Source organism: Peromyscus maniculatus, chromosome 2 (assembly GCF_049852395.1).
Source record: "Peromyscus maniculatus bairdii isolate BWxNUB_F1_BW_parent chromosome 2, HU_Pman_BW_mat_3.1, whole genome shotgun sequence".
Lineage (NCBI taxonomy): Eukaryota > Metazoa > Chordata > Mammalia > Rodentia > Cricetidae > Peromyscus > Peromyscus maniculatus.
Window position 1 is genome coordinate 71,579,011 of NC_134853.1, and position 23,694 is coordinate 71,602,704.

Genomic DNA, 23,694 nt, shown 5'->3' on the forward strand with positions numbered 1-23,694 from the left:
CAAAGATGGGCTTCGAGTGTGGTACTAAGTGGGACTAGTCTTTGTCTTGGTGCTGGGAGAAACAGGACATGGTGGTGAATTGGAGAGTATTGCCTTAACGGATTCAATTCCAATTAAAACTTGATCTGGAGAATGTAGGCTTCATGTCATTGGGTTTACCTGAATTTTAAAATTCCATAAACCTGTTTTAAAGATCTCTCTCTCTCTCTCTCTCTCTCTCTCTCTCTCTCTCTCTCTCTCTCTCTCTCTCTCTCCTCTCTCCTCTCTCTCTTTCTCTCTCTCTCCCTTCTCTCTCTTTGTGTGTGTGTATGTGTGTAGGGGTGCCCACAGAGGCTAGAGGAGGGTGTTAAATCCGCAAGAGATACAGTTACAGGTGATTGTGGGCTACTCTGTGTGGGTGCCTGGTCCTCTTCAAGAGCAGCGCATGCTCTTAACCTCTGAGCCATCCCTCCAGCCTCCCCCCACCCCAATCTGGATGGCCAATTCTCCATGGTTAGTGATTTGTAATAACAGTTGTATTCATCGCAGAAGGCTCCAATAGGGAAGAGAGAGAGTTCACTTCCATAGACAGTGTGGACGGATGTCAAAGCCACCTAACGTGGGCAGTGTCCTTAGGATGCCCTATTTTCCTCACTAGTTCCACGGAGCCCATCGGGCTCTGGGGTTGCTTTGGCTCCTTGTGCCTTAGTCCCTTAAGAGTCTATGGTCCTGTCTGCCCCGGTCCTTCCCATCTGAGGATATAATCAGCGCAGTGGCAACAGCAGGGTAAATAGACATGCTGTGAGCACTGTCCTGCGCTGGCCACTCTGAGAAATCAGTGTAGTTTACTAACATCTAGACACTTCCTGAGAAGGGACGCGTCCTCACCCCTACTTTTCATGCAGCGCACTAGCAACTGCAAGGGTCCCTGGTGATAGTGTGTCCAAGAGCTCAGCTCCCAATTCCTGCCTTCTGTGGTCTGTCTTCTCCCCAGCAGGCGGGTGACACACCTGACTCTGTCCTCTGGTCAACGTTGAGACCTTGCCCCTTCCTCCTATATATTGGGTCTCCTGCCCTGTGTCGCTCACTGGGTGGATATCTTGGTAAATTGCTCGCCTTCTCTGGACCTCAGTTCCCCCATCACTAACTTGAGAACAGAAGGGAAGAGGTTAGATCAGGTTTCTGAGGGCTGCGCCCCTTGGTCAAGGTTTTGGGATTCCAAAATGTTCGGGACGCACAACACGTGGCCTTCAAAGTCCTAGCTCTGTGCATGACTTCCATCCCCACTGCCACTACTCTGGGGCATGCAAGCGGGATCCTGACTGGTGTGCTGGGTGTGGCACAGCAGCAGGGAGCGACTTCAGCTGTGTGGCTTTGGGACATGAGACTCAGTAGCCTGGTCTGTCATGTAAGGAAGCCCCAGCGATCCTAGCCGCCCGGGGTTGTGGGGCGCTGTGTCAGCACTCCGGGCTTTCTTTGCGGGTTACATAAGGCCCTGGAGTGGCGGGAAGAAGGGGGCGTGGGGAGGCTCGGCTGGGACCGGCGGCGAGGTGGGGCACCGCGCGTGGGGGAGCTCAGGGCGCGGCGGAGTCGGGTTTCAGTGCGCGGGTGACTCAGGCGCGGGCGGCAGCCGGGATCCTGCGGTCGCCGCCGAGCGCCGCCTTTGTTCCGCAGGAGAAGCCGAGTTGGGGTCCGGCGGCTGCACCATGGCACCCAGGTAGGACCCGCGCCCCGCGTCCCCGTGCCCCGGCCTCGCCTCCTGGCCTCTTCCTCACCTTCTCTGCCACCGTTTCTTTCAGGAGGACCGCGCAGGGCCAGCGCCCGCGGTGGCTGCTCTCCATCCTCTCCTCTGCGCTGCTCTCCGCTGTCCTGCAGACGCGCGCAGCGACAGGTAAGCCACCGCCGCCGGTTGCGCGCCCGGGCGCCTCGGAGCCTCATTCCTGGACATAAAAGGGAGTGCTTGCTTGGTGCTGCGCGCTGGCTATACTGCCCTGGGTCCTCCCGGGCCCCCCGGTTTCTAGGAGCCAGGGCGATCGCCTCAGTCAGGGTACACAGGGTGTCTGAGCTGGACGCGGCTCCCCTGTGAGGGCAGAGGGGCTTTGGCTGCACAGTGACACCACACTGCCAGAAAGGACAGTGTTCCAAAGAGCACCGGGCTTCCGCGCCGAGGTCCTGGCGCGCCCGGCTCAGTCCAGATGTCCACTAGGTTCATTGGAAGCACGGTCACTGGCAGGGACACCTTGGCGCCCTGGTCTCTCCTAACATAACGGAACAGAGTCGCTCGCGCGCTTGGTTCAGCCGAGTTACAAGTGGTCCCCATCCCTGAGAGGCAGAGGCGTGTGGGCAAGTGACCTTTCCTTCTGTTCTCTATGCCTCAGTTTCCCCCCACCAGGACTCAGAAATTGATGAGTTAAAGTGGAGTCAGGGTTAAAGTCTGACTGCCTGGGGGGTGAGTCGCACCTCTGTTGGGTGACCATGGGCAATACTTCTCGCTTCTTCACTTCTTCGTGCCTCAGTTTCCTCATCTGAAAAGGATAAACTAGACCCACTTACTTCCCAGGGATGTTGTAAAGTCTAATGGACAGATGAGAAAAAACGTTCTTTCCATGCTTCTGGGTACTTAGAAAATAAGAGACGGAAGAAACCTTCCTCTCCGCAGGAACTTGTGTGTTGGAAAGCACAGCAGCGGCAGCGGCAGGCGCAGGAAGTGCAGGCGGTTCCCAAAGCCAGAACTCAAACCCACTTGGGCAGGTTCCTGTCCGGGCTCAGCCTTTGTGCAGTGCACTTAGCAGAACCTGGCTTTTGGAAGAGCAGCCTCTCACCCCTTTAGATTTAGAGACCAGCACATAACCCAGTTGAAGAAGGGAAGGCTTGGAAGCATGTCATGGTCCCCTGATGGAGGCTGGGCTGGAATTGGTGGCCTTGTTTAACTCCTTAGGTACTTGAAGAAGCCTGGTACCACCCGGCTTGTGGTTGTGAGGGAGTAAGACACAGATGCAATGATAGCTCTCCCTGCCAGGGAATCCAGCCTGGCATTTCTTGCAGATCAAAGGGCAGTGGGAGCAGAGTTCTGGCTTCTCCCGAGAATGGTCAGTGTGGAAACCTTGCAATTTCCCATATGACACAGGGCTTTGCCAAGTCAACGGCCTGACAACGTTCAGTGCCCCTGTGGGATCTGAAGAGGGCTCCAGGAGCCCTGAGCTCTACAGATCTTGTATGCAGTTTACAGAGCTAACTCTCATCCAACCCTGCATCAGATGAGGTTTGAACAGGCTCCCATCTCAGTTTTTCTAGGGCCTGGGGACCGAGAACCGTAGTCCTCCTATTCTGAGAATTCCAAATCCAAACCACAGCTTTCTAAGTGTCTGGAGCAGGGTTTGATTCGGGTACCCTCACTCTAGAGACTTTGCTGTCCACCATCAAAGGAGTTTCCCAGAGACATCTTAAAGTTCCCCAGTCTCCTACTTAGTGCCTCTCCAAAGCTCTTGTGGCCTGCTGTGCTGGAGGGTCATCTCCATCATAACAGAGGAGGCCCAGAAGGGGCGTGCAGTTTGCCTAAAGCCATCCTGTTGTTCCAAGGTTATCAGTGATAACCTGCAAGTCTATGGGAGAGGCTCTTCCCATGGGGCCACTGCTCAGCTGGCTATTAGGAAAGGAAAAAGAAAGGAAGGAAGGAAGGAAGGAAGGAAGGAAGGAAGGAAGGAAGGAAGGAAGGAAGGAAGGAAGGAAGGAAGGAAAGAAGAAAAGAAAGCACGATAGAAAGAAAAAAGAAAGGAAGGAAGGAAGGAAGGAAGGAAGAAATTTATTTTTATTTTATTTATTTTTTGTTTGTTTTTGTTTTTTGAGACAGGGTTTCTCTGTGTAGCTTTGCGCCTTTCCTGGAACTCGCTTTGGAGACCAGGCTGGCCTCGAACTCACATAGATCCGCCTGGCTCTGCCTCCCGAGTGTTGGGATTAAAGGCATGCGCCATCACGGCCTGGCTTTATTTATTTATTATGTATACAGTGTTCTGTCTGCATGTATCCCTGCAGGCCAGAAGAGGGAGCCAGATCTCATTACAGACGGTTGTGAGCCACCATATGGGTGCTGGGAATTGAACTCAGGACCTCTGGAAGAACAGCCTGTGTTTTTAACTTTTGAGCCATTTCTCCAGCCCAGCTGGAAAAATTTATACTCTTGACCATGAAGCTAAATGTTTAAAGTGGTTTCATGTCCCCAATAGTTAAGTGGCTTCTTGAATACTAAATATTAATTATACCACTATCAAGTGAGTCTACTCCTTAAATGTCTACTCAAGTGAAAGAAAACCATATGGCCACTCAAAAACTTTCATGTGATCATTCATAACAGCACTATACATAATGACAGAGTATAGAAACAAACGGATTCATCAGCTGTTAAATAAATATATCATGGTATGTCCTTTCAATGGAATACTGTTTGACAATAAAAAGGGAGGACACACAGACCCACATGTGGTAAGTATAAGTGGCCAGAGAAGATCCTGCACGTTGTCAGAGCCCTGTGAAACAAACTTTCTAAAAAGGGAAAACTAGAGAGATGGAGGATATCTATAATTGCTTAGTGCCAGGGAAAGACGCAGGAGCGACTAAAATGGGCAGGTGGGGACTTGGTATGAACGATCCAAGACTGGACTGTGGTGGTTGCTGTGCTATCTGTTGATATAGTAACTGATCTAGCTGCCTTCAGCACGGGCTGCACACAGACCTCAACAAAGCTGTTTAGAAAAAGGGAAGAAGCACTTTGCAGGCATCTAGACTCAAGTAGGTGAGACTTCTGGTCTGGTTCCCAGCAAGTCTGGCAGAGAGTCCACACACGGCTGGCCACTTACAGGCTGCCAGCCCCACAGAGTGCTGCTGCCCCCGGAAGGCTGTTCTGAGTCCTGGCTGCTTCTCCAGGTCCCCAGCTCTACTGTTTATGCTGCACCTGGATGTCACCATAGGCAAAGCTCCTCTGATGGGGATGGAACACAGGTGCTAATAATCTGCAGATGGTGGATTTATTAAAAAGTAGATCTTTGTAAGCTCCCTAGTTGCCCCGCCCCCATCCAGTTTTGAGCATTGGAAAAGCCAGGCTTCGTCATGGACCCGTTCTCTCTGTAAGCTGACATGACTCACTTCTCCTTCTGAGCCTCAGTTTTCCCATCTATGAAATGGGATGGCAGGGTGTGCTCAGCTTTGTATTTTTAGTTTTGAACACTGAGAAACAAAATGGCATTTACCCAGCTTAAGACTTACTTCTGTTCAGCATACAGATTAAACCCTTAGTCAGCCAGGCCTCCTGCAGACTGGGGATAAAAAGGAGCCAGGCTCAGATCTCCCCCCAAGGGGTTCTGAATTCACAGTCAGAAAGAAAAGGCCACACCTCATCCCATATTTACCTCATCCTGAGGGCGGTCACCCTCCTCCATCACTGAAGTGTGACCATCATGGTCCCTCGTGTCTCGGAAGGGTCAGGGCTAGGCTGCAGGCTAGCACTGTGGGTTTCTGTCCTGGTGAAGCTAGCTCTGTTGGAATGGCTGCTGTTTCGGAGGGTGAGGGCTGTTGCTGGAGCAGGGATAGTGCTGCTGGACCTGTTGATAAAGTGCTGATGTGTGCAGGTTGTCGGCTTCTCGGTTTCTCGTGAGGTGACATCTCCATTCAGAAGAGTGCATCTCCAAAGTACAGTCCTGCAGACGGACATGCAGAGCAGGGAATGGAATGCCCAGGGCTTTGCTCTGCTCTGGTGGTGGTGGTGGTGGGGCTCCTCACCTCTCAGGGGTGATTGCCACCTGGACTTTTTAGCTGTCACCTCTGTTCACTTAGAAAAAGAACTTGACAGCCTAAACATACATCCTTACATCCTGGGCTCTGTCTTCCTTGACTCTGGGCCTTTTCCATGAAGAATGTACTTTTCCATTTCGAGTTCTTTCTCTGAATGTTAAGGTTCCGAGATTCATGCATGAGGCAAACAGTTTATTTTCACTGTAATATAATAGTCCACACTGCGACTATACTTACTGTGATTTATCCGTTTTTCTCCAACAGTGTGTGGGCTGTCATGGACCTGTGGAATCTGACAGTGTGGTGTGACTGTTCTCATGTGCATCTCAGGACACGTGTGTAGGCCTTTCCTTTAGTTTCCTACCTAGGTGTGGTGCTGGGTCACAGGGGTGCACATTCTCCAGATAAGCAGGTGCTGCTGGTGTGCTTTCTTCTGTGTTTGTACCAAAACACATGAGCATCAGGCCGTGAGAGTCCCCATTATAGCCTGGCCAACATCCAGCCTCATCACTGCCTTTCATGTCAACATTTCTAACAGCACCGGGTAGAATCTTAATGAAGCCTTAATTTATATTTCGTGTGTGTGTGTGTGTGTGTGTGTGTGTGTGTGTGTATCTCCCTATCTGTGACTGTGCTTGTCTGTGACACTCTGTGTGTGTATCTCCCTATTTGTGACTGTGTGTGTCTGTGACTGTGCATGTCTGTGACACTCTGTGTGTGTATCTCCCTGTCTGTGACTGTGTGTGTCTGTGACTGTGTGTGTCTGTGACTCTGTGTGTGTGTGTGTGTGTGTGTGTGTGTGTGTGCGCGCCCCCACATGCATGTGAGAGCTCCCATGCTGAGGTCAACCTTGGCTGTTCCTCTGGAGCCATCATCGTGTTTTTTAAGACAAGGTCTCTCACTTATTGGTGTAGACTGCTTGTCCAGCTAGCCCTAGGGATCTTCCTGCCTCCAGCTCCCCAGAACTGGTGTTACAAATGCACGCTGTGCTCAGTTTTTAACCTGGGTGCTGGGGATGGAACTCAGGTCCTCACGCTTGTGTGGCAGACCCTTTACTCAGGGATCTTCTCCCCAGTCCAAGTCAATCAACCTTGGATGTTTATGAACCATTTGGATAACCTGACTGACTTTTAAAAACTAACGTGGAACTGACCACTTTAAATATGGAGATGGGGTCTCTCCCTGAACCTGGAGCTCACAGATCAGGCTAGGCTCGCTGGCCAGCAAGCCCCAGGGCCTCCTGTCTCTGCCAGGCAATCCATTTGGAACATGCTTCTGCTCCGCTTGATCTGACAATCTCATCTTCTCTTAGGACTCTGCCCAGGGGGTTCACCCTCTCTTCCCAAGCGTCTTGGGTGCCTCTCAGTGACAGGGACCTCAGGCTGCATGGTCACCACTGACAACTCCTGCATCCTCTGCTGCAGAGGAGGAGCCAGGACACACACAGGCCTGGGCCTTGTCCAGCCCTGAATCCCAGAATCTCAGACGGGGCCTGGCACAAGTGGACACCAGTACAGCTTCTTAATAAATCAGGAGTGAGCAGGTCTATCTGACTTTTCACCTAATGCACCGTCTTCCCGCATCCTCCATGGTACATAAGCCGTGCCAAACCTTCCACAGCTCTGCCAACTGTAGAGTGACTGAGTAGTCAGAGAACTTCAAGGGGCTTTCGGTTTCCTTCTATAACTTCGTAAGTAGGTGGTCTGGGATTCATTCACGTCACCCTGCTCTTTATCGTTTTTTTGATTGTATGAGCTAGGTGATCCGCTTATGTGCTAGCTCACCTATCCTCTTAGTTCTGATGGCCAGTGTAATCAAGGGTGGGACATCGTATTTCCTCTTCTAGTTAAGCTTCTGAGTTTATCTTTGATGGCTGCAGCCTGATCCTTTGCAAATGGACCAAAGATAAAGGTGTGAGCCGAAGTCAGTTCGACTCCCGACGGGAGCCAAGATTCCCCGAATCACCAAGTGCGAGCTGTTGCCCTCACTGTGCTTCATTGCACAATGTTTTTCATTTGACAATATAAATTTAATTCTTTAATCCCTATATTGCTGGTCACGTTTATTCAGGAATGCATGTGTGCTGCGTGTGTGCCTGTGTGTGTGTGTGTGTGTGTGTGTGTGTGTGTACTTAAGTCCACATAGTTTTGATGATTGTTGTTTTAAAGTCAAGTGAGGGACATCACCTCTGCCATCTTTACTAAGCCATGAATTCCTTGTCTAAAAACATTTATTTATTTATTTATTTATTTATTTATTTATTTATTTATTTATTTATTTATTTAGTGTGTGTGTGTGTGTGTGTGTGTGTGTGTGTGTGTGTGTGTGTGTGTGTAAGTGTGCATGTATATGGAGATCAAGAACAAACTTGGATGTCATGCCCAGGTACCATTCATGTTTTTTGTATTTGTTTTGTTTGAGACAGGGTATCTCACTGGCCTGGAAGTCAGCAAGTGGGCTGTGCCGGTGAGTCCTGGGGACCCTCCTGTCTCCAGCTCCCAGCACTGCAATGGAGTAGTAGCCGTCAGCCCACAAATAATGACATTGGGACTTATTATTAATTATGAAAGTTTGGCCTTTAGCTTAGGCTTGTCCCCAACTAGCTCTTGTTACCTAAATTAACCATTTATATTAATCTATATTCTATCACATGGTGTTACCTCTCTTCCATCTTGCATCTCCTGTTTCTTCTCTGTGTCTCCTGGCTTCTCCTGCATACCTCAATTCCTCCTCCTCTTCATTTCTCTCCCCAGAAATCTCACCTATACCTCCTGCCTAGCTATTGGCCATTCAGCTTTTTTTTTTAAAGACTTATTTATTTATTATGTATACAGCATATGTAACTGCAGGCCAGAAGAGGGGCCCAGATCTTACTACAGATGGTTGTGAGCCACCATGTGGTTGCTGGGAATTGAACTCAGGACCTCTGGAAGAGCAGTCAGTGCTCTTAACCTCTGAGCCATCTCTCCAGCCCCCTCAGCTTTTTATTATACCAATCACAGCAATATATCTTCGCACAGTGTACAAATATCCCACAACACTGGAATTGTATATACTAACATATCCAATAGTCAGCCTTTAAAGGAGATTTTTTTAATACCATAAAAAGTGATTAAAGTAATAATAGTCATTATAAAAACCTGAAGGAAAAATAAAAAGGGAAATTCCTTTTTTAAAATAAAGATCACAGCCAGGCAGTGGTGACGCATGCCTTTAATCCCAGCACTTGGGAGGCAGAGCCAGGCAGATCTCTGTAAGTTTGAGGCCAGCCTGGGCTACCAAGTGAGTTCCAGGAAAGGCACAAAGCTACACAGAGAAACCCTGTCTCAAAAAACTAAAAAATAAAATAAAGATCACATGCTATCTGTTACTTAACAAAAAAGAAAGCCTGCTCACATTTGGGGGTTTCTCACTATTGTTTTCACATATGTTAGAGTGTGAGTAGATCATTGGCACACTGTATTTTGTTGATTGCTTTCTTCCCTTAATAATCATCTAGATGCTTCCTCAGGATCATTAAACATTCTCTAATATTTTTTGTGCTTGAACTAGCATTTCATAGTGCAGATACCACAGTTAAGCTGGTCCTCTTGTAGGCTTCTAGCTGCTGCTGCTGGCTCAGTATAAATCCTTCTGTGACAACCACAATGCCATCTCTGTTTGATGACTGCTGTGATTATTAGTGACCACAAATTCCTAGAGCAAATCATTGGGGGTTTTGTTGCAGTCTTTGGCCAGGCCATGGTAATTTACCATCCAGGCCACAGCCAATGAGAACGCCTCTGCCCTAGCCTTTGATTTGGGCTGCTGCTTCTCCAAGAAAATGACAACAGCAAAGGGGCCGGGGTCCACATTGTCTCCTCACGTCCCTGCCTTAGCCAAACAGAGATGGGGGCTCCTCTCCTCCATCCATTCACCTATTTTTGAGAGCCTTGTGGTAAACACCAGAAAGGTTTTTCAGAAAATTAGAGTGTGAATGTGCAGGTCACAAACTTGGTGTCTATGACCCCTAGAAAGACCCTGCGGCCAGCCACCAGTGGGTTTTAAGAGTGTCTGGAGCAGCAGCATTCTCAACAGCCAATCTAAGCCGGGCATGGTAGTTGGCACCATAAGGCTGAGGCAGGAAGACTGCCAGGTTCAAGACTAGCCTAGGATGCATAGTGAGATACTGTCTCCAAACAGCAACAAAGCAGGAACAAACACAAAGCAAACGGATCCTCCAGTTCCACAGCTTCTTTAGAAGGTGATGGCCCTGAGTCTCCAAGGGAGTCTGTATTTGACCACGACCCAGGTAGCAGAGCTAGTGTCCAGGTAGCAGATTTTGGGTGTGATTCATGCCTCTGGTCTCCAGGGTTCTGGATTCAAATCTTAGCTCTGCTGCCACCCTTTGAGTGACCTATTTCAGTCTTTCTTATTGGTAGGTTGGGACAGGATCAGAGATGAGTCAGCAGTCTGTCACTGATGGCAAGGTTCAATGCCTCGTTAACCCCCTCCCACCTTACTGTGAGTTCCTTGGAGGCAGGACCTTTGTTTTGTTTACCTGTGTTTCCCAAGCATATGCCATGGCACCCAAAGGATAGAGTGGGCACTTGAATTCATTAAAGAAAGAATCCCCAAAGCTTGGGGCTAAGGTGACCCAAAGGGCATGGCAGGCCCTTTGACGTGACCGTCTGTGCCCTGAAGGCTACTCAGTCATCCATTCTGGTTGCAGGAGGTGGTAAGGGGGTGAGAGCAGGGCTAACAATGCAGATACGTCAGGAAGAGCATGTGTTTGCTGGCTGGGGATGTAGCGCCAAGGTAGAGGGCTTGCCTAGCATGCACAGATCCCTGGGCTCAATCCTCAGCACTGCATAAACCACATGGTATACACTCAACAGAAGTTCAAGGTCAACCTCAGCTTCTTAGCGAGTTTGAGACCAGCCTGGGCTAAACAAGATGTTTCCTGAAGACAATCTATGTTTGCTTTCCATGGTGGGAAATTATAACTGTTCCATCCACTGGAACAGAGGTGCTGAGGTCCAGCTGATGACTAAGCAGCTCATTCCATCAATATCCTCTGCTTTTCCATCTTCATCCACACAGGCTTGTGGCTGCTTGGCTCTGTCTGGCCTTTTGCCCAGCCCCTAGAGGTAAAGTGACCAAGCTCAGCTAGCTGGAGGTTATGGTGCAAACTGAAAACAGCCACATGTACAACAGGGCATCCTGGCTCCTAGGTTAGTGTTCCGGGATTTAGAGAGCTTCCCATGGACCTGGGTGCTAATTACTATATGGTGCTTTCTATGCATCTTTATTAAATATTTTCATGCAATATATTTGAATCACTTTCCCCCAACTTCTCCTAGACCCTCCTCAACTCCGGGCTCACCCAACTTTATGTCCCTCACCTCTCTCTTCAAGAAAACCAAAACCAAGAACAAAAAAAGTGAAGATCAGAACAAACAGAAAACCAAAAGAGAAAAAAATAACAAAAGAAAACATTTCCAGCACCTTGTGGTGCCGTCAGCACCCTCTGCTTCTCCACCCCAGCTGCTCCCAGGCATGGGATCTGCCCTGGAGTGTGGTTGATCTACTGGACTCTCTATTGGAGAAAACTCATTTCCCCTTTCCCAGCAGGTACCCATTACAAATAGCTTTTTGGTTAGGGGTGGGACTTTGTGCCCACTTTACCTTCTCAGTGCTAGGGTTTTGTCTGGTTTGAATCTGTACAGGTTTCGTGCATGCTGCCACAGGCTCTGTGAGTTCATATGTGCATCAATCCTGTTGTGTCTGGAAGACACTCTCTCCTTGAAGTCATCCATCATCTCTAGCTCTCACAATCTTTTTACTTCCTCTTCTGACTAGTTCCCTGAGACTTGAAGGGAGGAGTTGGATGAATTTCTATGTTTTAGATATATATTCTGGTAACAGAAAGGTACATATTTCATATTTATCAATTATAAGTACATATTACATCTATACATTTTAAATTTATCAACTATGTATACATGTAAGTGTATGTTATATGTAGAAATTATATGCATATTAAGCATCTATATATATTTGTGTTTCATATATAAGTTGCACACACACACACACACACACACACACACGCATATATATATTTCTATATATTGTGTCCATGTGTGTCTGGCTTTTAGGTATGTGTAGTGTACCTGTAAGTGGCATTGTGAATGACTTTGTGTGTGTGTGTGTGTGTGTGTGTGTGTGTGTGTGTGTGTGTGTGTGTAAAACACACCCAACTCTCCCTCCCAACAGCCCTATGGTGGGGTTTTCAGCCACAGCTTAAGAGGAGCATCCATGTCCATCCCATCTCCAGTGTCTTCTACCCTGGCAGCCCTCTCTACACTGCACCCTCCTCAGTCTCTGGCATCTCTCTATTCTGTTGTCTATGAACCAGCACCCACTGGGGACTCCATAGAAAGGCAGAGTCTCCAGCCCCCTCTGGAACCCAGTAAATCAGAGTCTGCATTTTAACGAGATTCCCCCCTGATCTCAAGGTGAAGCTTAGCCTGTCTCTGACCTGTTGCCCCTGCCTGTAACCCTTCCCGCAGTAATCACTCCAGTAGGCAGAGCAATAACCTTCCAAAGGAGTCCATGTCCCGCCCCAGTCCTGTACCAGGCAGTGTGGCAAAGAGAAATTAAGGCTGCAGGTGAAGGGACAGCACCCTGGATGATCTGCTTGGATCCAGTAGAGCCACAAGGTTCTTTGAGGGGAAGAGAGAGGGAGAGGTAGAGGCTGGAGTGATGTAAGTGGGGGTGACTTGACCAGGCTTTTCGTTGTCGGGAGTTGGAGGAATGAGTCACAAACCACAGGATGTGGGCACCCTGAAGGGGCTGGACGCTGTGAGGGGACAGATTTTTCCCTTAGAGCTTCTAGAAAAATCCTATCTTTACTACCTTGACTCTTATTACAAGACCTATGTTGGCTCTCTAACTTCTAGAACAGTAAGGCACTGAAACTTTGCTGATCGGATCTGCGGAATTCACGGTGATTGACAAAAGCAGGACCTTTTAATCAATCACAGTGCATACGATTACTCCCTCTGTGGACCGACTAAGTGCTACTCCGCCCAGTCTCTTACACCTCTGCTCTTCTCACCCTGATCTCAGGACTTCAGGGTTAGAAAGTGAGGTGGGACTCCCCGACGATCCGGTTTGCTCCCCTCACACTGAGCACTGAGCCTGGCCTGTGGGCTGAACTTGGGCTCCCTACCCTTGTTAAAGAAGTCATTCATGCAACCTTGCTCCAGGTTAGCATCAGGCAGGGAACTGCCCTGCTCTCCCAACCCACCATGTGCAGGATGCAGCGATGGCCAGGAGGAGGGGTGGGGTAGAGACCACCCAGAGCCCCTGTTGGCATTCTCCGGCTCTTTCTCTGCCCAGGCAAGTTTCCATACCCCCCTGTGTCTCAGTTTCTCCATCTGGTAAACAAAGAGGTCAGACTAGGTGAACCCTACATCACCATTAGCAAGAACATTCTAGCATGTCTGAGTTCAGTTTGGCCCAACTTTGTGACAAATGAGGGCATCCATGTGAGTGAGCAGGGCCAGCCTGGCCGTCTGGTCCTGAGCACGTCCTCTCTCACTGATGGTCCATTCATGAGCTGGGCCCAAATCTGCAGGACAACTGTGTATATTTGGTACCAAACAGAGACTTCAGCTGCTCTAGCCGCCCAGTCAAAATGCCAAATTACTCATTCTCCTGCAGAAAGCACAGGGAAAAACGAATCATTTCTCTCTGCACAGTTTTTCCATGTGACAAATTTTCTAATTTTACTTCAGGTTAAGCCGACTGCAGCCGATGGCTCCGGTTCAGTCTCCTGACCCCCTTTTGAGATTCGAGTTTCCGGATCAAAAATCACAATGGCTTGTGTTGGTTTAATGTTTCCAAGTGTCAGTTGCTATCAAATTCGCAACAGAGCGTCTTCATCTTCTCTGCTCTGTGATACCCAGCAATGGCTTCTTGATCTAGTTGTTTGGTTCTGGGCCTGGCCAAGTCCCATTCCCTCTGTGGATGCAGACACTTTTATCTGAAAAGGGGGCGGGGGGGGGGGACAGCTGCTGAGGTGGAGCCCGTGTGGCTGGGTGGGAAGGAGTTGTTACTGGGCGCGTTTCTAAGGGCAGCCGGTTGGGTGAAGACTGTTGGGATGGGAACTCACACCTGCTGCCTACTTCGAGTCTGTGCTCGGGAGCTCCAAGCCTGGCACAACTGGGGTACGTGTGGCATTGGGGAAAGAACTGTGACTGTGTTTGGAAGACATGAATTCTCCCTGTGCGGCATCTGCTGCATGCCACCACCGTCTTCCACCTCCTTGCCACCCTCGGGGTCATATCTCTCTGACTGTCAGGCGTCCCCTCTCTCTGACCTCTGGCTCATCTCTGTGCATGCAGAGGGAGGCTTGTCCACAGCGCATGTCCTATCGTGTCCCTCCTTCAGATCCCTCTATGCTTTCCATTACAGCAACGAGCTCTATTCTGCCTGGGCTACAGCCAAACCCTCTCATCTCCCATCTCTCTCGGCTTCTGGCTCCAGCCATGCCGAACTCCTTGCTGGTCTCTGAGATCACACACAGCCTCCTTTCTCGGCCTCACTAGTCTTATGTTTTTCATAGACTTGCTCCCTGACCTGTGGTCCCTCAGCAGGGCATTACCCTGAGCTCGTTAGGAATGCAGGGTCCTGAGTCCTGCCCCAGAGCTACAGTGTCAGGCTTTGTGCTATAGATGCCCCTAGGCGATGCATTGGATGCCAAAGTGTGATGATCCACAGTGCTCTGAGCACTGGACAATGAGGAGTCTGGCACTGAGTCTTGGGCAATGAAGAGTCTGGCAGAGCTGATTTGGTTCCAGGCTTCACAAGTACCAGCTGATGACCTTGGCTGGCTTTCTAATCCTCTCCAAACCTCAGTTTTTTCATCTGCAGCAGTAGGGCTAAGAACGGGATTTATCTCAGGCTACTGGTGATCAGTAAATGCAGCAACCTCTCACCCTAAGTTATCAGCACAGTGTATGTGATAAACACTCAATATGGGGTGAAAGGTCCCAGATACGGGGCTTGCGAAGGGCACAGACAAGTTGTTGGGGAGTATGGAGTTTATTGGAACACTCATTAACACCATGAACAGACAGACAGCAGCATTGTGGGGGTCTGAAGGGATGTGGCAGAAGTGAGGGTCTCCTCTGTAAGTCTCTGAGGAGGGAGGAGGTTTTACAGTATAGTCCGGTGGGCTCTGATTCCCAGACGAGAGCAGGGACGGGTGGGGAGCAGGATGTGTGACTACCAATACCCCCTTTGATATAAAATCTCTTGTCAGCTGAGAGGTCCCGGTACCAGGAAGTATATTAGCCAGGAACTCACAATGCCCAGCTCAGTGCCTTCTTTTAGATAACTGTGATGGGGGAAGGCTGCTGAAGGCACCATGACCTGGGCAGCAGTTGGATTCTAACGTGACACTCTTATAGGCCGCAGGGCCCAGGTTCAACCCCAGTGTCATCCCTAAACCCTCCTGTGGCTTCATTCCACATTGATTCGTTCTGTCAGGGGACAGAATTCATCTGCAAGGCCATTTCACTAAGGACCTGGAGGGCCACATCAATGTCACTCACCTTTGGATTTGGATTGTTGAGCCCTTGGGGACAGGGAAGGCAACCATTGTGATCAGATGTGGGAGAGTTGAATCAGCTAAGCAAAGACTTGTCAGGTTTGGATGGGTGGATAGAAATAGTTGTGAAGTTCTAGACTGCAGTAGAAAAGGCTGTCTGTCCTACCTGTGGACCCCTAGTCGGGTTTTTAAACTCATCATTTGTTCCTTCACGTCTACTTCAACATTTCCGGACTGCTTACTGTACGCAAGGCAATGTATGATGTACTGGATACAGAATGATGGACAAGGAGGCCTGGTTCCAGTGAGGAATGCTAACAATTAGTGCAAAACAATCCTTTGATACTGATCAATGGCAAACAGGGATCTGGAGAAGAAGAAGAGCCAGTCAAGGAAGCGCATGCTTTTAGTTTAGCACTCAGGAGGAGGCGAGAGGCTTACAACTTCCAAGCCAGCCTGGACTACAAAGCAAGCAAGACCTGCTCTCAAGAAAAATTAAAGTATAGGGCCCTAAGGAAGCACCCACCTGGATGCTCATCTGCGTGAGGCCATCAGGGAAACCTCGCCAAGGAGTGGCCTTTGAGATGCTGTCCCAAGGGTGAACAGATTTAGTCAAGGAAGGGTGCTGGATAGGTTGATCTGATCGATCCAGATTTCCAGTTGAAGGGATCCAGATGGGGAGAAAGTTAAGAAGTGGCCTGCTGGGGCTGGAGAGATTGTTCAGTGTTTAACACTGGCGCTATCCCAGAGAACTGGGTTCAGTTCCCGGCACCCACATGTCATATCACAACAGTCTGTAACCCCAGCCTCAGGGGATCCAGCGCTTCTTCTAGGGGCCACCTCGTGTACCAGGCACCCACGTGGTACACAGGTACGCACGCAGTCAGCACATCCATACACATGAAATAAAATCTTAAAAAAGTTTGAAATGAGAGGCCTGCCTTGGCCAGAGCACCTGAGGGGAAGGAAACAGAGGGATCCCTGGGAAGAAGGCCGAAGCTCCTTCGATAGCCCATGGCCTATAGCTCCTTCCCTAGCTACCATGGCCCCTCAGGCTCCACAGGTGTCCTCAGCCCAGGGCTTGGGATAGAATGAAAACCTTGGGTCCTGGAGGTGTGGAGAGTGGGACCCTGGCTTTGGCTGCCCGCCTTCCTTCGCCCGCTGCCTACGGGAGAATGTACTGATTCTGGTGGAAGACGGAGGTGTTCCACTGCTGCTGCTGGAAAAGGACCGACTTCAGGAACTTACAGACAAACGTCAGAGAAGCAGAGCTGGAGTGGGAGTCCCCAGCCACCGGCAAGAGCCCCTCCCAGGCCCATCCCCCACTGCAGGCTGAGAGGAGGAGAGGGGCATGGGGAGTGGCTAGGTGCAGGGGTACTAGATGCCACCCTGCTCTTCGCCTCTCTGTGGATGGTGTTGGGAACGTACACGTGTAAAAGCAGTGAGTCAGCCTGGGGCCCTTCCTGCTGAGGCAGAGGAGGGGAGTGTCTGGACGGGAAGGCTAAAGGAGCGATTCCCTTCAGAGACAGCCACACCTGTGGGAAGAGAGCCCCGCGCGGCCCCATCCCCCAGCCAGCCATCCCTTTAGTGGCTTCTCAGACCGCTGTGCCGTGGTTCCTGGCCGGGTGACAAAGGTCTGCAAAGAGCCACATTGTTTATTTCCTGGAGCATGTATTTTACTCAGCGGTTGGGAAGTTGGGGCCAGAGACCAGTCACAACTGGGGAATAATCCAGAACATCACTAAGAGAAATAAACACCCGTGTGTTATGGAGTGAAAGCTTGAGGGCTCTGAGGCAGGATGCTCTCACGGAGTTTCCAGGCTCCTGTGGCTCACTGGCTAAGTCAGGTGTGGGGTCCCCGCTCTCTGATGATGAGAAGCTTGGGTGCAGATGGCGTCTTATGTAGATCTGAGGTTCCCAAATTATGGAAGAGGCAAAAATTGTTGTCCGGGGTGTCAGGACCTGTTCCTGCAAAAAAAAAAAATCTCCATTCACAACGTATGTGTGTTTTAGGGAAATGTACTAGTGTTCGATGAGAAGTGGAGATCACCATGGTCCCAAGCTCTTGTAAGAGAACTCTCAGTTCCAAGAGGACTTGCCTCTATCACCTCTAGACCTCCAGCATCCAGAATGGTGCCTGCCACACAGCAGGTGCTCATGCTTGCTGCATGCGTAGTTGGTGTGTGTGTGTGTGTGTGTGTGTGTGTGTGTGTGTGTGTGTTCGAGAACCGTGCCTTCTCAATCTGTGTTTACCTTTCCAGGAATAAGTGAGTGAGGCTGCTCTCACATGGGAAGCCTGGGTGGAATGTGAAAAATTCAGGTCATGAATATGCATGCGGGACTCCAGCCAGTCCTGCCCTGCAGTTCAAGATTTTGAAGAATCACCCTTTGGAGGCGGCCTCCTACCCAGTGTGGTCCGTGCAGCACATTGGCTCCTTGTGAGTGAAGGCCACAGTTTGCCGTTCATGTACCTTGCCTGGCTGGGCCCCCCTTTCTAATCTAGGGATGCTGTACATCCCTGAGAACTATAAGATAGAGAATGCTGGGTATTGGGGATTATCTACCGGGAAAAGGAAGGTACGGAGAGAACAGCCACTGTGTATCATCAACACAAGGTTTCAGAACTTAGTCTAGAAGTTGCCGTCTGGGTGAGTGCATCCCCAGAACACTTGAGCATGGGGGAGTGGTCTGTCTGTTCCCTCTCAGAAGGGGACTAGACATTTCTAGCGCTGAGCTCAGCAGTCATTAGATGGACTCTGGATCCCAGCTCTGTCACTTTCTAGTGCTGTGACTCTAGCACCTTACTCAGATGTGGGATCCACATCTGGATAGAGCAGCAGGAGAAATCCTGCCTCCCAGACTGTGAGATAGTCAGTGTGGGATGCCGAGTCTGGGGAAAGCAGCTGGCCAGCACTCGGTGCTCCTGGGACCTTGGACCTCACCCTGTTGGGCAAAAGCACCTTTGGGAGCTTTTTGAAATACTAAGGCCTGGGTCTCATCGCCCAACTCCAATTGGGATGGAGGCCAGTATGTTCTGAAACTCCTGGGTGCTTCAGCTCCCCAGACAAAGTGAGGAACTCAGTGTGGACACCTGTGCTATGGAAGCAGGATCACATCTGTCCTGTCCTCTCTGAATGTCTAGGACTGGCCGTGGTCGGCACTTTCTAATCACGGTACATCTGACATTCACCTTGCACTGCAGCCGTGAGAGCTAGGTATTGTGCCATCTCAGTGCCCAGGTAAAGAGACTTAAAAGATCAGAGAAGTTAAAGAAGGAACCAAAGGTCCCCTGGCTAGGAAGCAGTCAAACGGGATGGAGCTGGCAGGTCTCTCTGGAATCCATGTCCCTGTCTTTTTCTCTGTACCACGCCGGGGGACGCTGCTCATCCTCTGGTCCCTCCGGGTTCCTGTCCCTTCAGTCAGTTTCTGATGCTTTCGTGCCTTGCTGCTGATTCCCCCACAGCATCCCGGAGGCCCCAGGCTCTTCCTCCAGCAAACATTTGGAGACTGTCAAGCTGTCCTTTTATCTGAGTTAAACAAGAGTCAGTCTGTTTCAAAATAGGACTTCAGGGTCACCATCTGTCCTGGCTGTTCCCTTAAACTCAAATCTCGTTTCAGAGCCAAGCTCTCCTCCAGCATCTCTCTGAGGGCAGGTCTCTTTGCATGATAGGGCCAGGGAATTTCTACAAAGATGGAGAGTGTTCGGTAACAACTGCAGAACACTTTTTTTTTAATGTTTGCTCTTTATAGTGCCCTCAGCAACAGCATCCAAATCATTACACGAGGACCACAAGCCCCTGGACGGGTTCAGCGCATTCATCAGCATCCCCTTGCTGTCAACCAAGCGCCTTGCAAGTCATTTTGCCACCTCTCCCTCCTTTGGAGCCACAGGTGGGCGTGGTCTGAGTAGTCTGGGAATTTGACGGTATAGGTGTCTGCTGTCCTCATGTCGTGAGCCCAGGCCTTGTTTTGCTCCTCTTGGGGACCTGGTATTCTCCACCATCCTTCTGAGCTTTCAAGGTGACCCTGATTTTTCTTTGCTTTAGAGAGTGATTTCACACCGCCTGCTCCAGCTGTGGGCTCATTCTGCTGTAGCAGCTTGCCTGCCCTGGCTGGATCCACACCAGCGCATCTGTGGGGACGCCCCGGGCTGTTCCCAGGGCAGCGTGATTTGCCCAAGGCGTACATGCCAAGTGCTGAGAGACTGCAGGCAAGTGTGTCTCCTGCCGCTGCCAAACTCCCGCCTGGGCTCTGCATTCCAAGTCACCCAGTCCCACCCCCGCCTTGGCAAGGGAAAGGAAGTGGGGGGGGGGCTGGCTGCCAGGGCAACCTCTGGAGGAGAAGGAGGGATTCCTCCTAAAATGGTTAGGGGAGCCTTCCTCAGAAGCCCTCCGGGGCGCCCTGCTGCCTGTCATGTGAAGTTAGGTCTCCTGGATCTGATGTCCCAGTGCCTCTGCTTTGAAGAGAGAAGGCAGGTGGGCTCCGTTCCCTCTGCCCTCCGCCCACTCACCTGAAGTGGGGAACATGGCCTCACCTCATCAGATTAAATGGGCTCCTGTGTCTAACGCCAGCGTGGCCTGTGGGTGGCCTGATATTTCTGGCCCATAGCTCCTGGCAGTTCTTTGCCAATCTCTTTTCTTCCCTTCCCGAATCACTCAGATCGTGATTCTTCCCTCCCTTGGCCTTGCTTAGGCAGAGCTTCTAGATCCTGCCAATTGCCCCCTCTTTCGGGCCGCTTCCTAGGACTTTCAGTAGGTGGGGAGTCCCACAGGTCCCCTCCTGTCCTTGGCAAATGGTCTCCAGACTCAGGCCTTCAAAATCAAGGCTATGGATATCGGTGGCTGGGCTGAGAACTCGCTGCTCATCAGATCTCTCATGATTTTCTCCGTGCCTTCAAGCCTGCCTAGGCCAAAGCCTGAAGGGTTGGATGAGGGATGCTGGTTGTGGGCAGACATGGGCAGGGTCAGGATAATGTGAAGGGTGGGAGAGCCGCTCCTATTTCCTCCTCAGAGCTCTGATCTCCCTTGTGGCTGTTCCCAAGGGCCGAGGCCTGTGGATGGCCACTCTGAAGAGGTTGCTGACGACCTAGTGGCACCTGGACTATACCCAAAGATTCAAGAGATGCCCTAACATGTGCTTCACTTACAGACAGTTACACTCAGGAAAACTCCAGAATTACAAAACTTTCTCATCCTTTTCCCATCTCTCCATGCCACACCCACCCAATGCCTGTCTCTTTAATGAGGTTGGGCTTTATCCATTCAAGAGGGCCAGGGATTTCAGAGTTCTGCTCCTGGTGCCTGGAGGGCTGGACAGTCTCAGCTCGTCTTCCCCAGTGGCCTGAGCTGGTGTCTAGCACCAGGATGGGCCGTGAGCCCCCTCCCCCACAGAGGCACAGAGAAAGGGAAGCTGCTGTTATTCACAAGCCCCACCCAGAACATTGTTCCAGGGAGAGGGAAGGTGGAGGCGGCTGGAATTTCGTTTCAAGTCTGAGAAGCCAGTGTGCCTCAGAGGTACTTCCAGGCCAGCTGGAGAGGGAGAGGCCTGGGCAGCCATCTTGCAGAAGGCTATATTTTCCAAGCCCTCCTGCTCAAGGGTCAGCTGAAAATGTGGGATTGCAGCCCTCCAGTAAGTCAGCAGCTAGCCTCTATGTGGCTATTGATATGCTATTAATTATTAATGTATTAAGTCTAGGCAGCAGGGGTCAGATGAATGCCAGGTTATAAAGTTCATGTTAACTAAGTGGTGTTGGTGGAACAGTGATTGACTTTCATTAGAGTTCTTTAGGATCAATGATAATAAATACACTGTGCTAAGGTGAGCACACAGTTATTCTTGTCCAGAATTCATTAAACCTATTCATTTATGCATCATTTGTTCATTCATTCATTTATTCATCCACCAAACGTGTGGTAGAAAGGTGTGGGGAGAGTTTGGAAGCTTTAGAGGTGATGCAAAAGATACCAGCTATGCCCTGCAGCACCTGCAGGCCAGTGGGAGCCAGGGGCATGCGCACAGATGGTAACAGAGTCGTGGAAAGCTGGGACTTCCTGGAGACTGGGCAGGAGAAGAGCTGTTCCTGGGATGTGGTGGATACACAGATGAGCAGACCAGGTGAAGAACGGTGGCTGCTTGGCCTTCTTCCTGTTGAAGATGGAGTGGCTTTCCCTGGACGTCTGTCCATCTCTATGTGGGACAAGAGAGACTGGGACAAAGCTGAGGAAACAGGTGCCTCAGACCCCTTGGGAGGAATGGGCCCATGCTGCTCTGGACTGGACAGTCCCTCCTTGGGTAACACCAAGAAACCACCAACTCCTGGTGGCTGCAGAACCCTTGTCCAACAGTGCCTGGGTACGCCAAGACCCTCCTCTACCCATGTACCTCTGGAGCATCCCTAAATAGGCTTCTTGCTAGCCAGCCTCCTTCTCCTCAGTGGGGAGCATGCGGCACAGGACATCACTGCTTTCTATCTGTAAAATCTGGTCTATTCATGCAGTCAATGGGAAGCCACTCAGCTGCTAAGCTGCTGTATCTCAGGGAAGGCTCAGCTTTCCCATGTAGTCCTGGGGCACTTCCTGTATGTATCTCTTGGGAGCAGCAGCTGGATTTCTACCCCTGAACTCTGAGTCTGGGTCTCAGGCCCTGCCGCAGACTCCTGCACTGTTTGCTGTCAGCTCTGTGACTCCTCAAGGCTGAGAGTAGGTACCATATTAGCTTCAGCAACAGGGTAAGCCTCAAATCTGAGTGTGAGCATAGACACTTCCAGGGTTGATAAATGCATGTCATTCAGGGATCCACCTCTAAATCTGTGGTGTTTGGGGGTAGATTCTGAGATCCAGTAAGTTCCCAGATGCTACCAGTCCAGGAGTCACACTTGGAGAACCTCTAGTGTCCTAGGAATGCAGATAGGCTGTGGGATCTGAACCCAGACCATAAAGGTCCAGATTCAGCCTTACTTGTGTAGTTGAATCCTTCTGCACCTCCATGTCTGTATCAACAAAGCAGGGGTCACTGTAACACCTCACTGGAATAGTGCTTGGAGTGCATCAAAAGATGTATGAGTTACCTGGAGCGGCTATAACAAAACTCCACAAAATGAGTAGGCTAAAACAACAATAATTTATCATTGTACAGTTGTAGAGGGCAGAAGTTTGATATTAAGGTGTTCAGAGTCCTTCTCCTCTGAGCTGTTTTCCCTAGAGCCCAGAGCTGAGCCCTCCAGAGCTGCCTGTGGGGTGGGATGGTGACTCATTACAGATGATATCATCTTCAGGAGTCAAGGCCCTGCTTATGCTCAAAGGGCCTTTGTTCCCTAAATGGAAAAGCAAAGTCCTCAGACTAAGAGAAGTTGATGGCAAACTCTTCCCTGATGCCTTGGCTGTGTCTGTTCCACTGTGGCACTTGTTCCACACAGTCTCTGGAGGTAACATCACTCCCAGGTTCCAAATCGGGTGTGGGAAGGCAGGTGCAGGGAGGGATCGAGTCTGTCACTGCAGAGCCCGCTGCACACTTCCTGAGGCTCAGATGTGGATTTTGTGGGAGGCTGGTTTCTGGTGTGTGTGTGTGTGTGTGTGTGTGTGTGTGTGTGTGTGCGTGTTAGGGGAGGTGAGCAAGTCTAGCCACCCATGTTCTGCAAGCTTCATTTCTGCAGTTTATTTCTCTCTTGCTCTATTTAGCCAATCAATCTCTTTCTTTCTTCTGTGGCTCACGGGTGGAGGGTGCTTGTGAGGCCAATCTGGGACACGGTATGTTGAGTTGGGGGGTAGGGTCAACAGGAAATCAACGTATCCAGGCCTCTGACTATAAACCAAGTGATCTCTGTATGCCGGGCCCTGTGTTCAGCACAGTCTTCAATGAGTGATGAAGGGTCTTACATTCTCAGCCAGGGTCTCTCACTGCCACACTACACAGACCGGAAGACTCCAGCCCAGAGACGTGAAGTGGCTAGTCCATGGCCACACAGCTGGTTAGTGGTAGACCCAGGACTCAGTCCCGACATGTCTGATGTTGAAATTGGTTCTTGCCTGTGTCTGTTACCTGGGACAGGGCATCAAACCCACCTAGGCTAGAGCCTAGAAAATTCTGCTTCCTTGAGACCAATCAGGAAGGGTATAAGCTGGAACCATCAGCCCATCGATAGCCTGACTCCAATCATGCATGACCCTTCTAGACCCAGAACAATACTAGAGTATCTCCCAACCATAGGTTCCCAACCTGTAAGGTGGGGCTAACAGTATCTTCAGCCTCATAGAGAGTCATGCACAAAGAGGAACTGGCCTGGCAAACTGCTGAAGAGTTGTGGACATGAAGCAAAAAATCATGGATGTTATTGT

The 23,694-nt window shown here is 50.2% G+C and overlaps 1 protein-coding gene across 2 annotated transcripts in view; it reads left to right on the forward strand.

The window, feature by feature from the left end:
- Positions 1–1,365: 1,365 nt before the first annotated feature.
- The window catches only part of Col15a1 (collagen type XV alpha 1 chain), a 106,164-nt gene continuing 83,835 nt past the window's right edge, over positions 1,366–23,694 (forward strand). The window contains exons 1-2 of one of the 2 annotated variants that reach the window (XM_076564175.1): positions 1,366–1,387; positions 1,779–1,870. In XM_076564175.1, coding sequence (XP_076420290.1) covers positions 1,386–1,387; positions 1,779–1,870 — 94 coding nt within the window. In that variant the 5' untranslated portion in view covers positions 1,366–1,385. The other variant, XM_006973679.4, reaches the window with a different exon arrangement.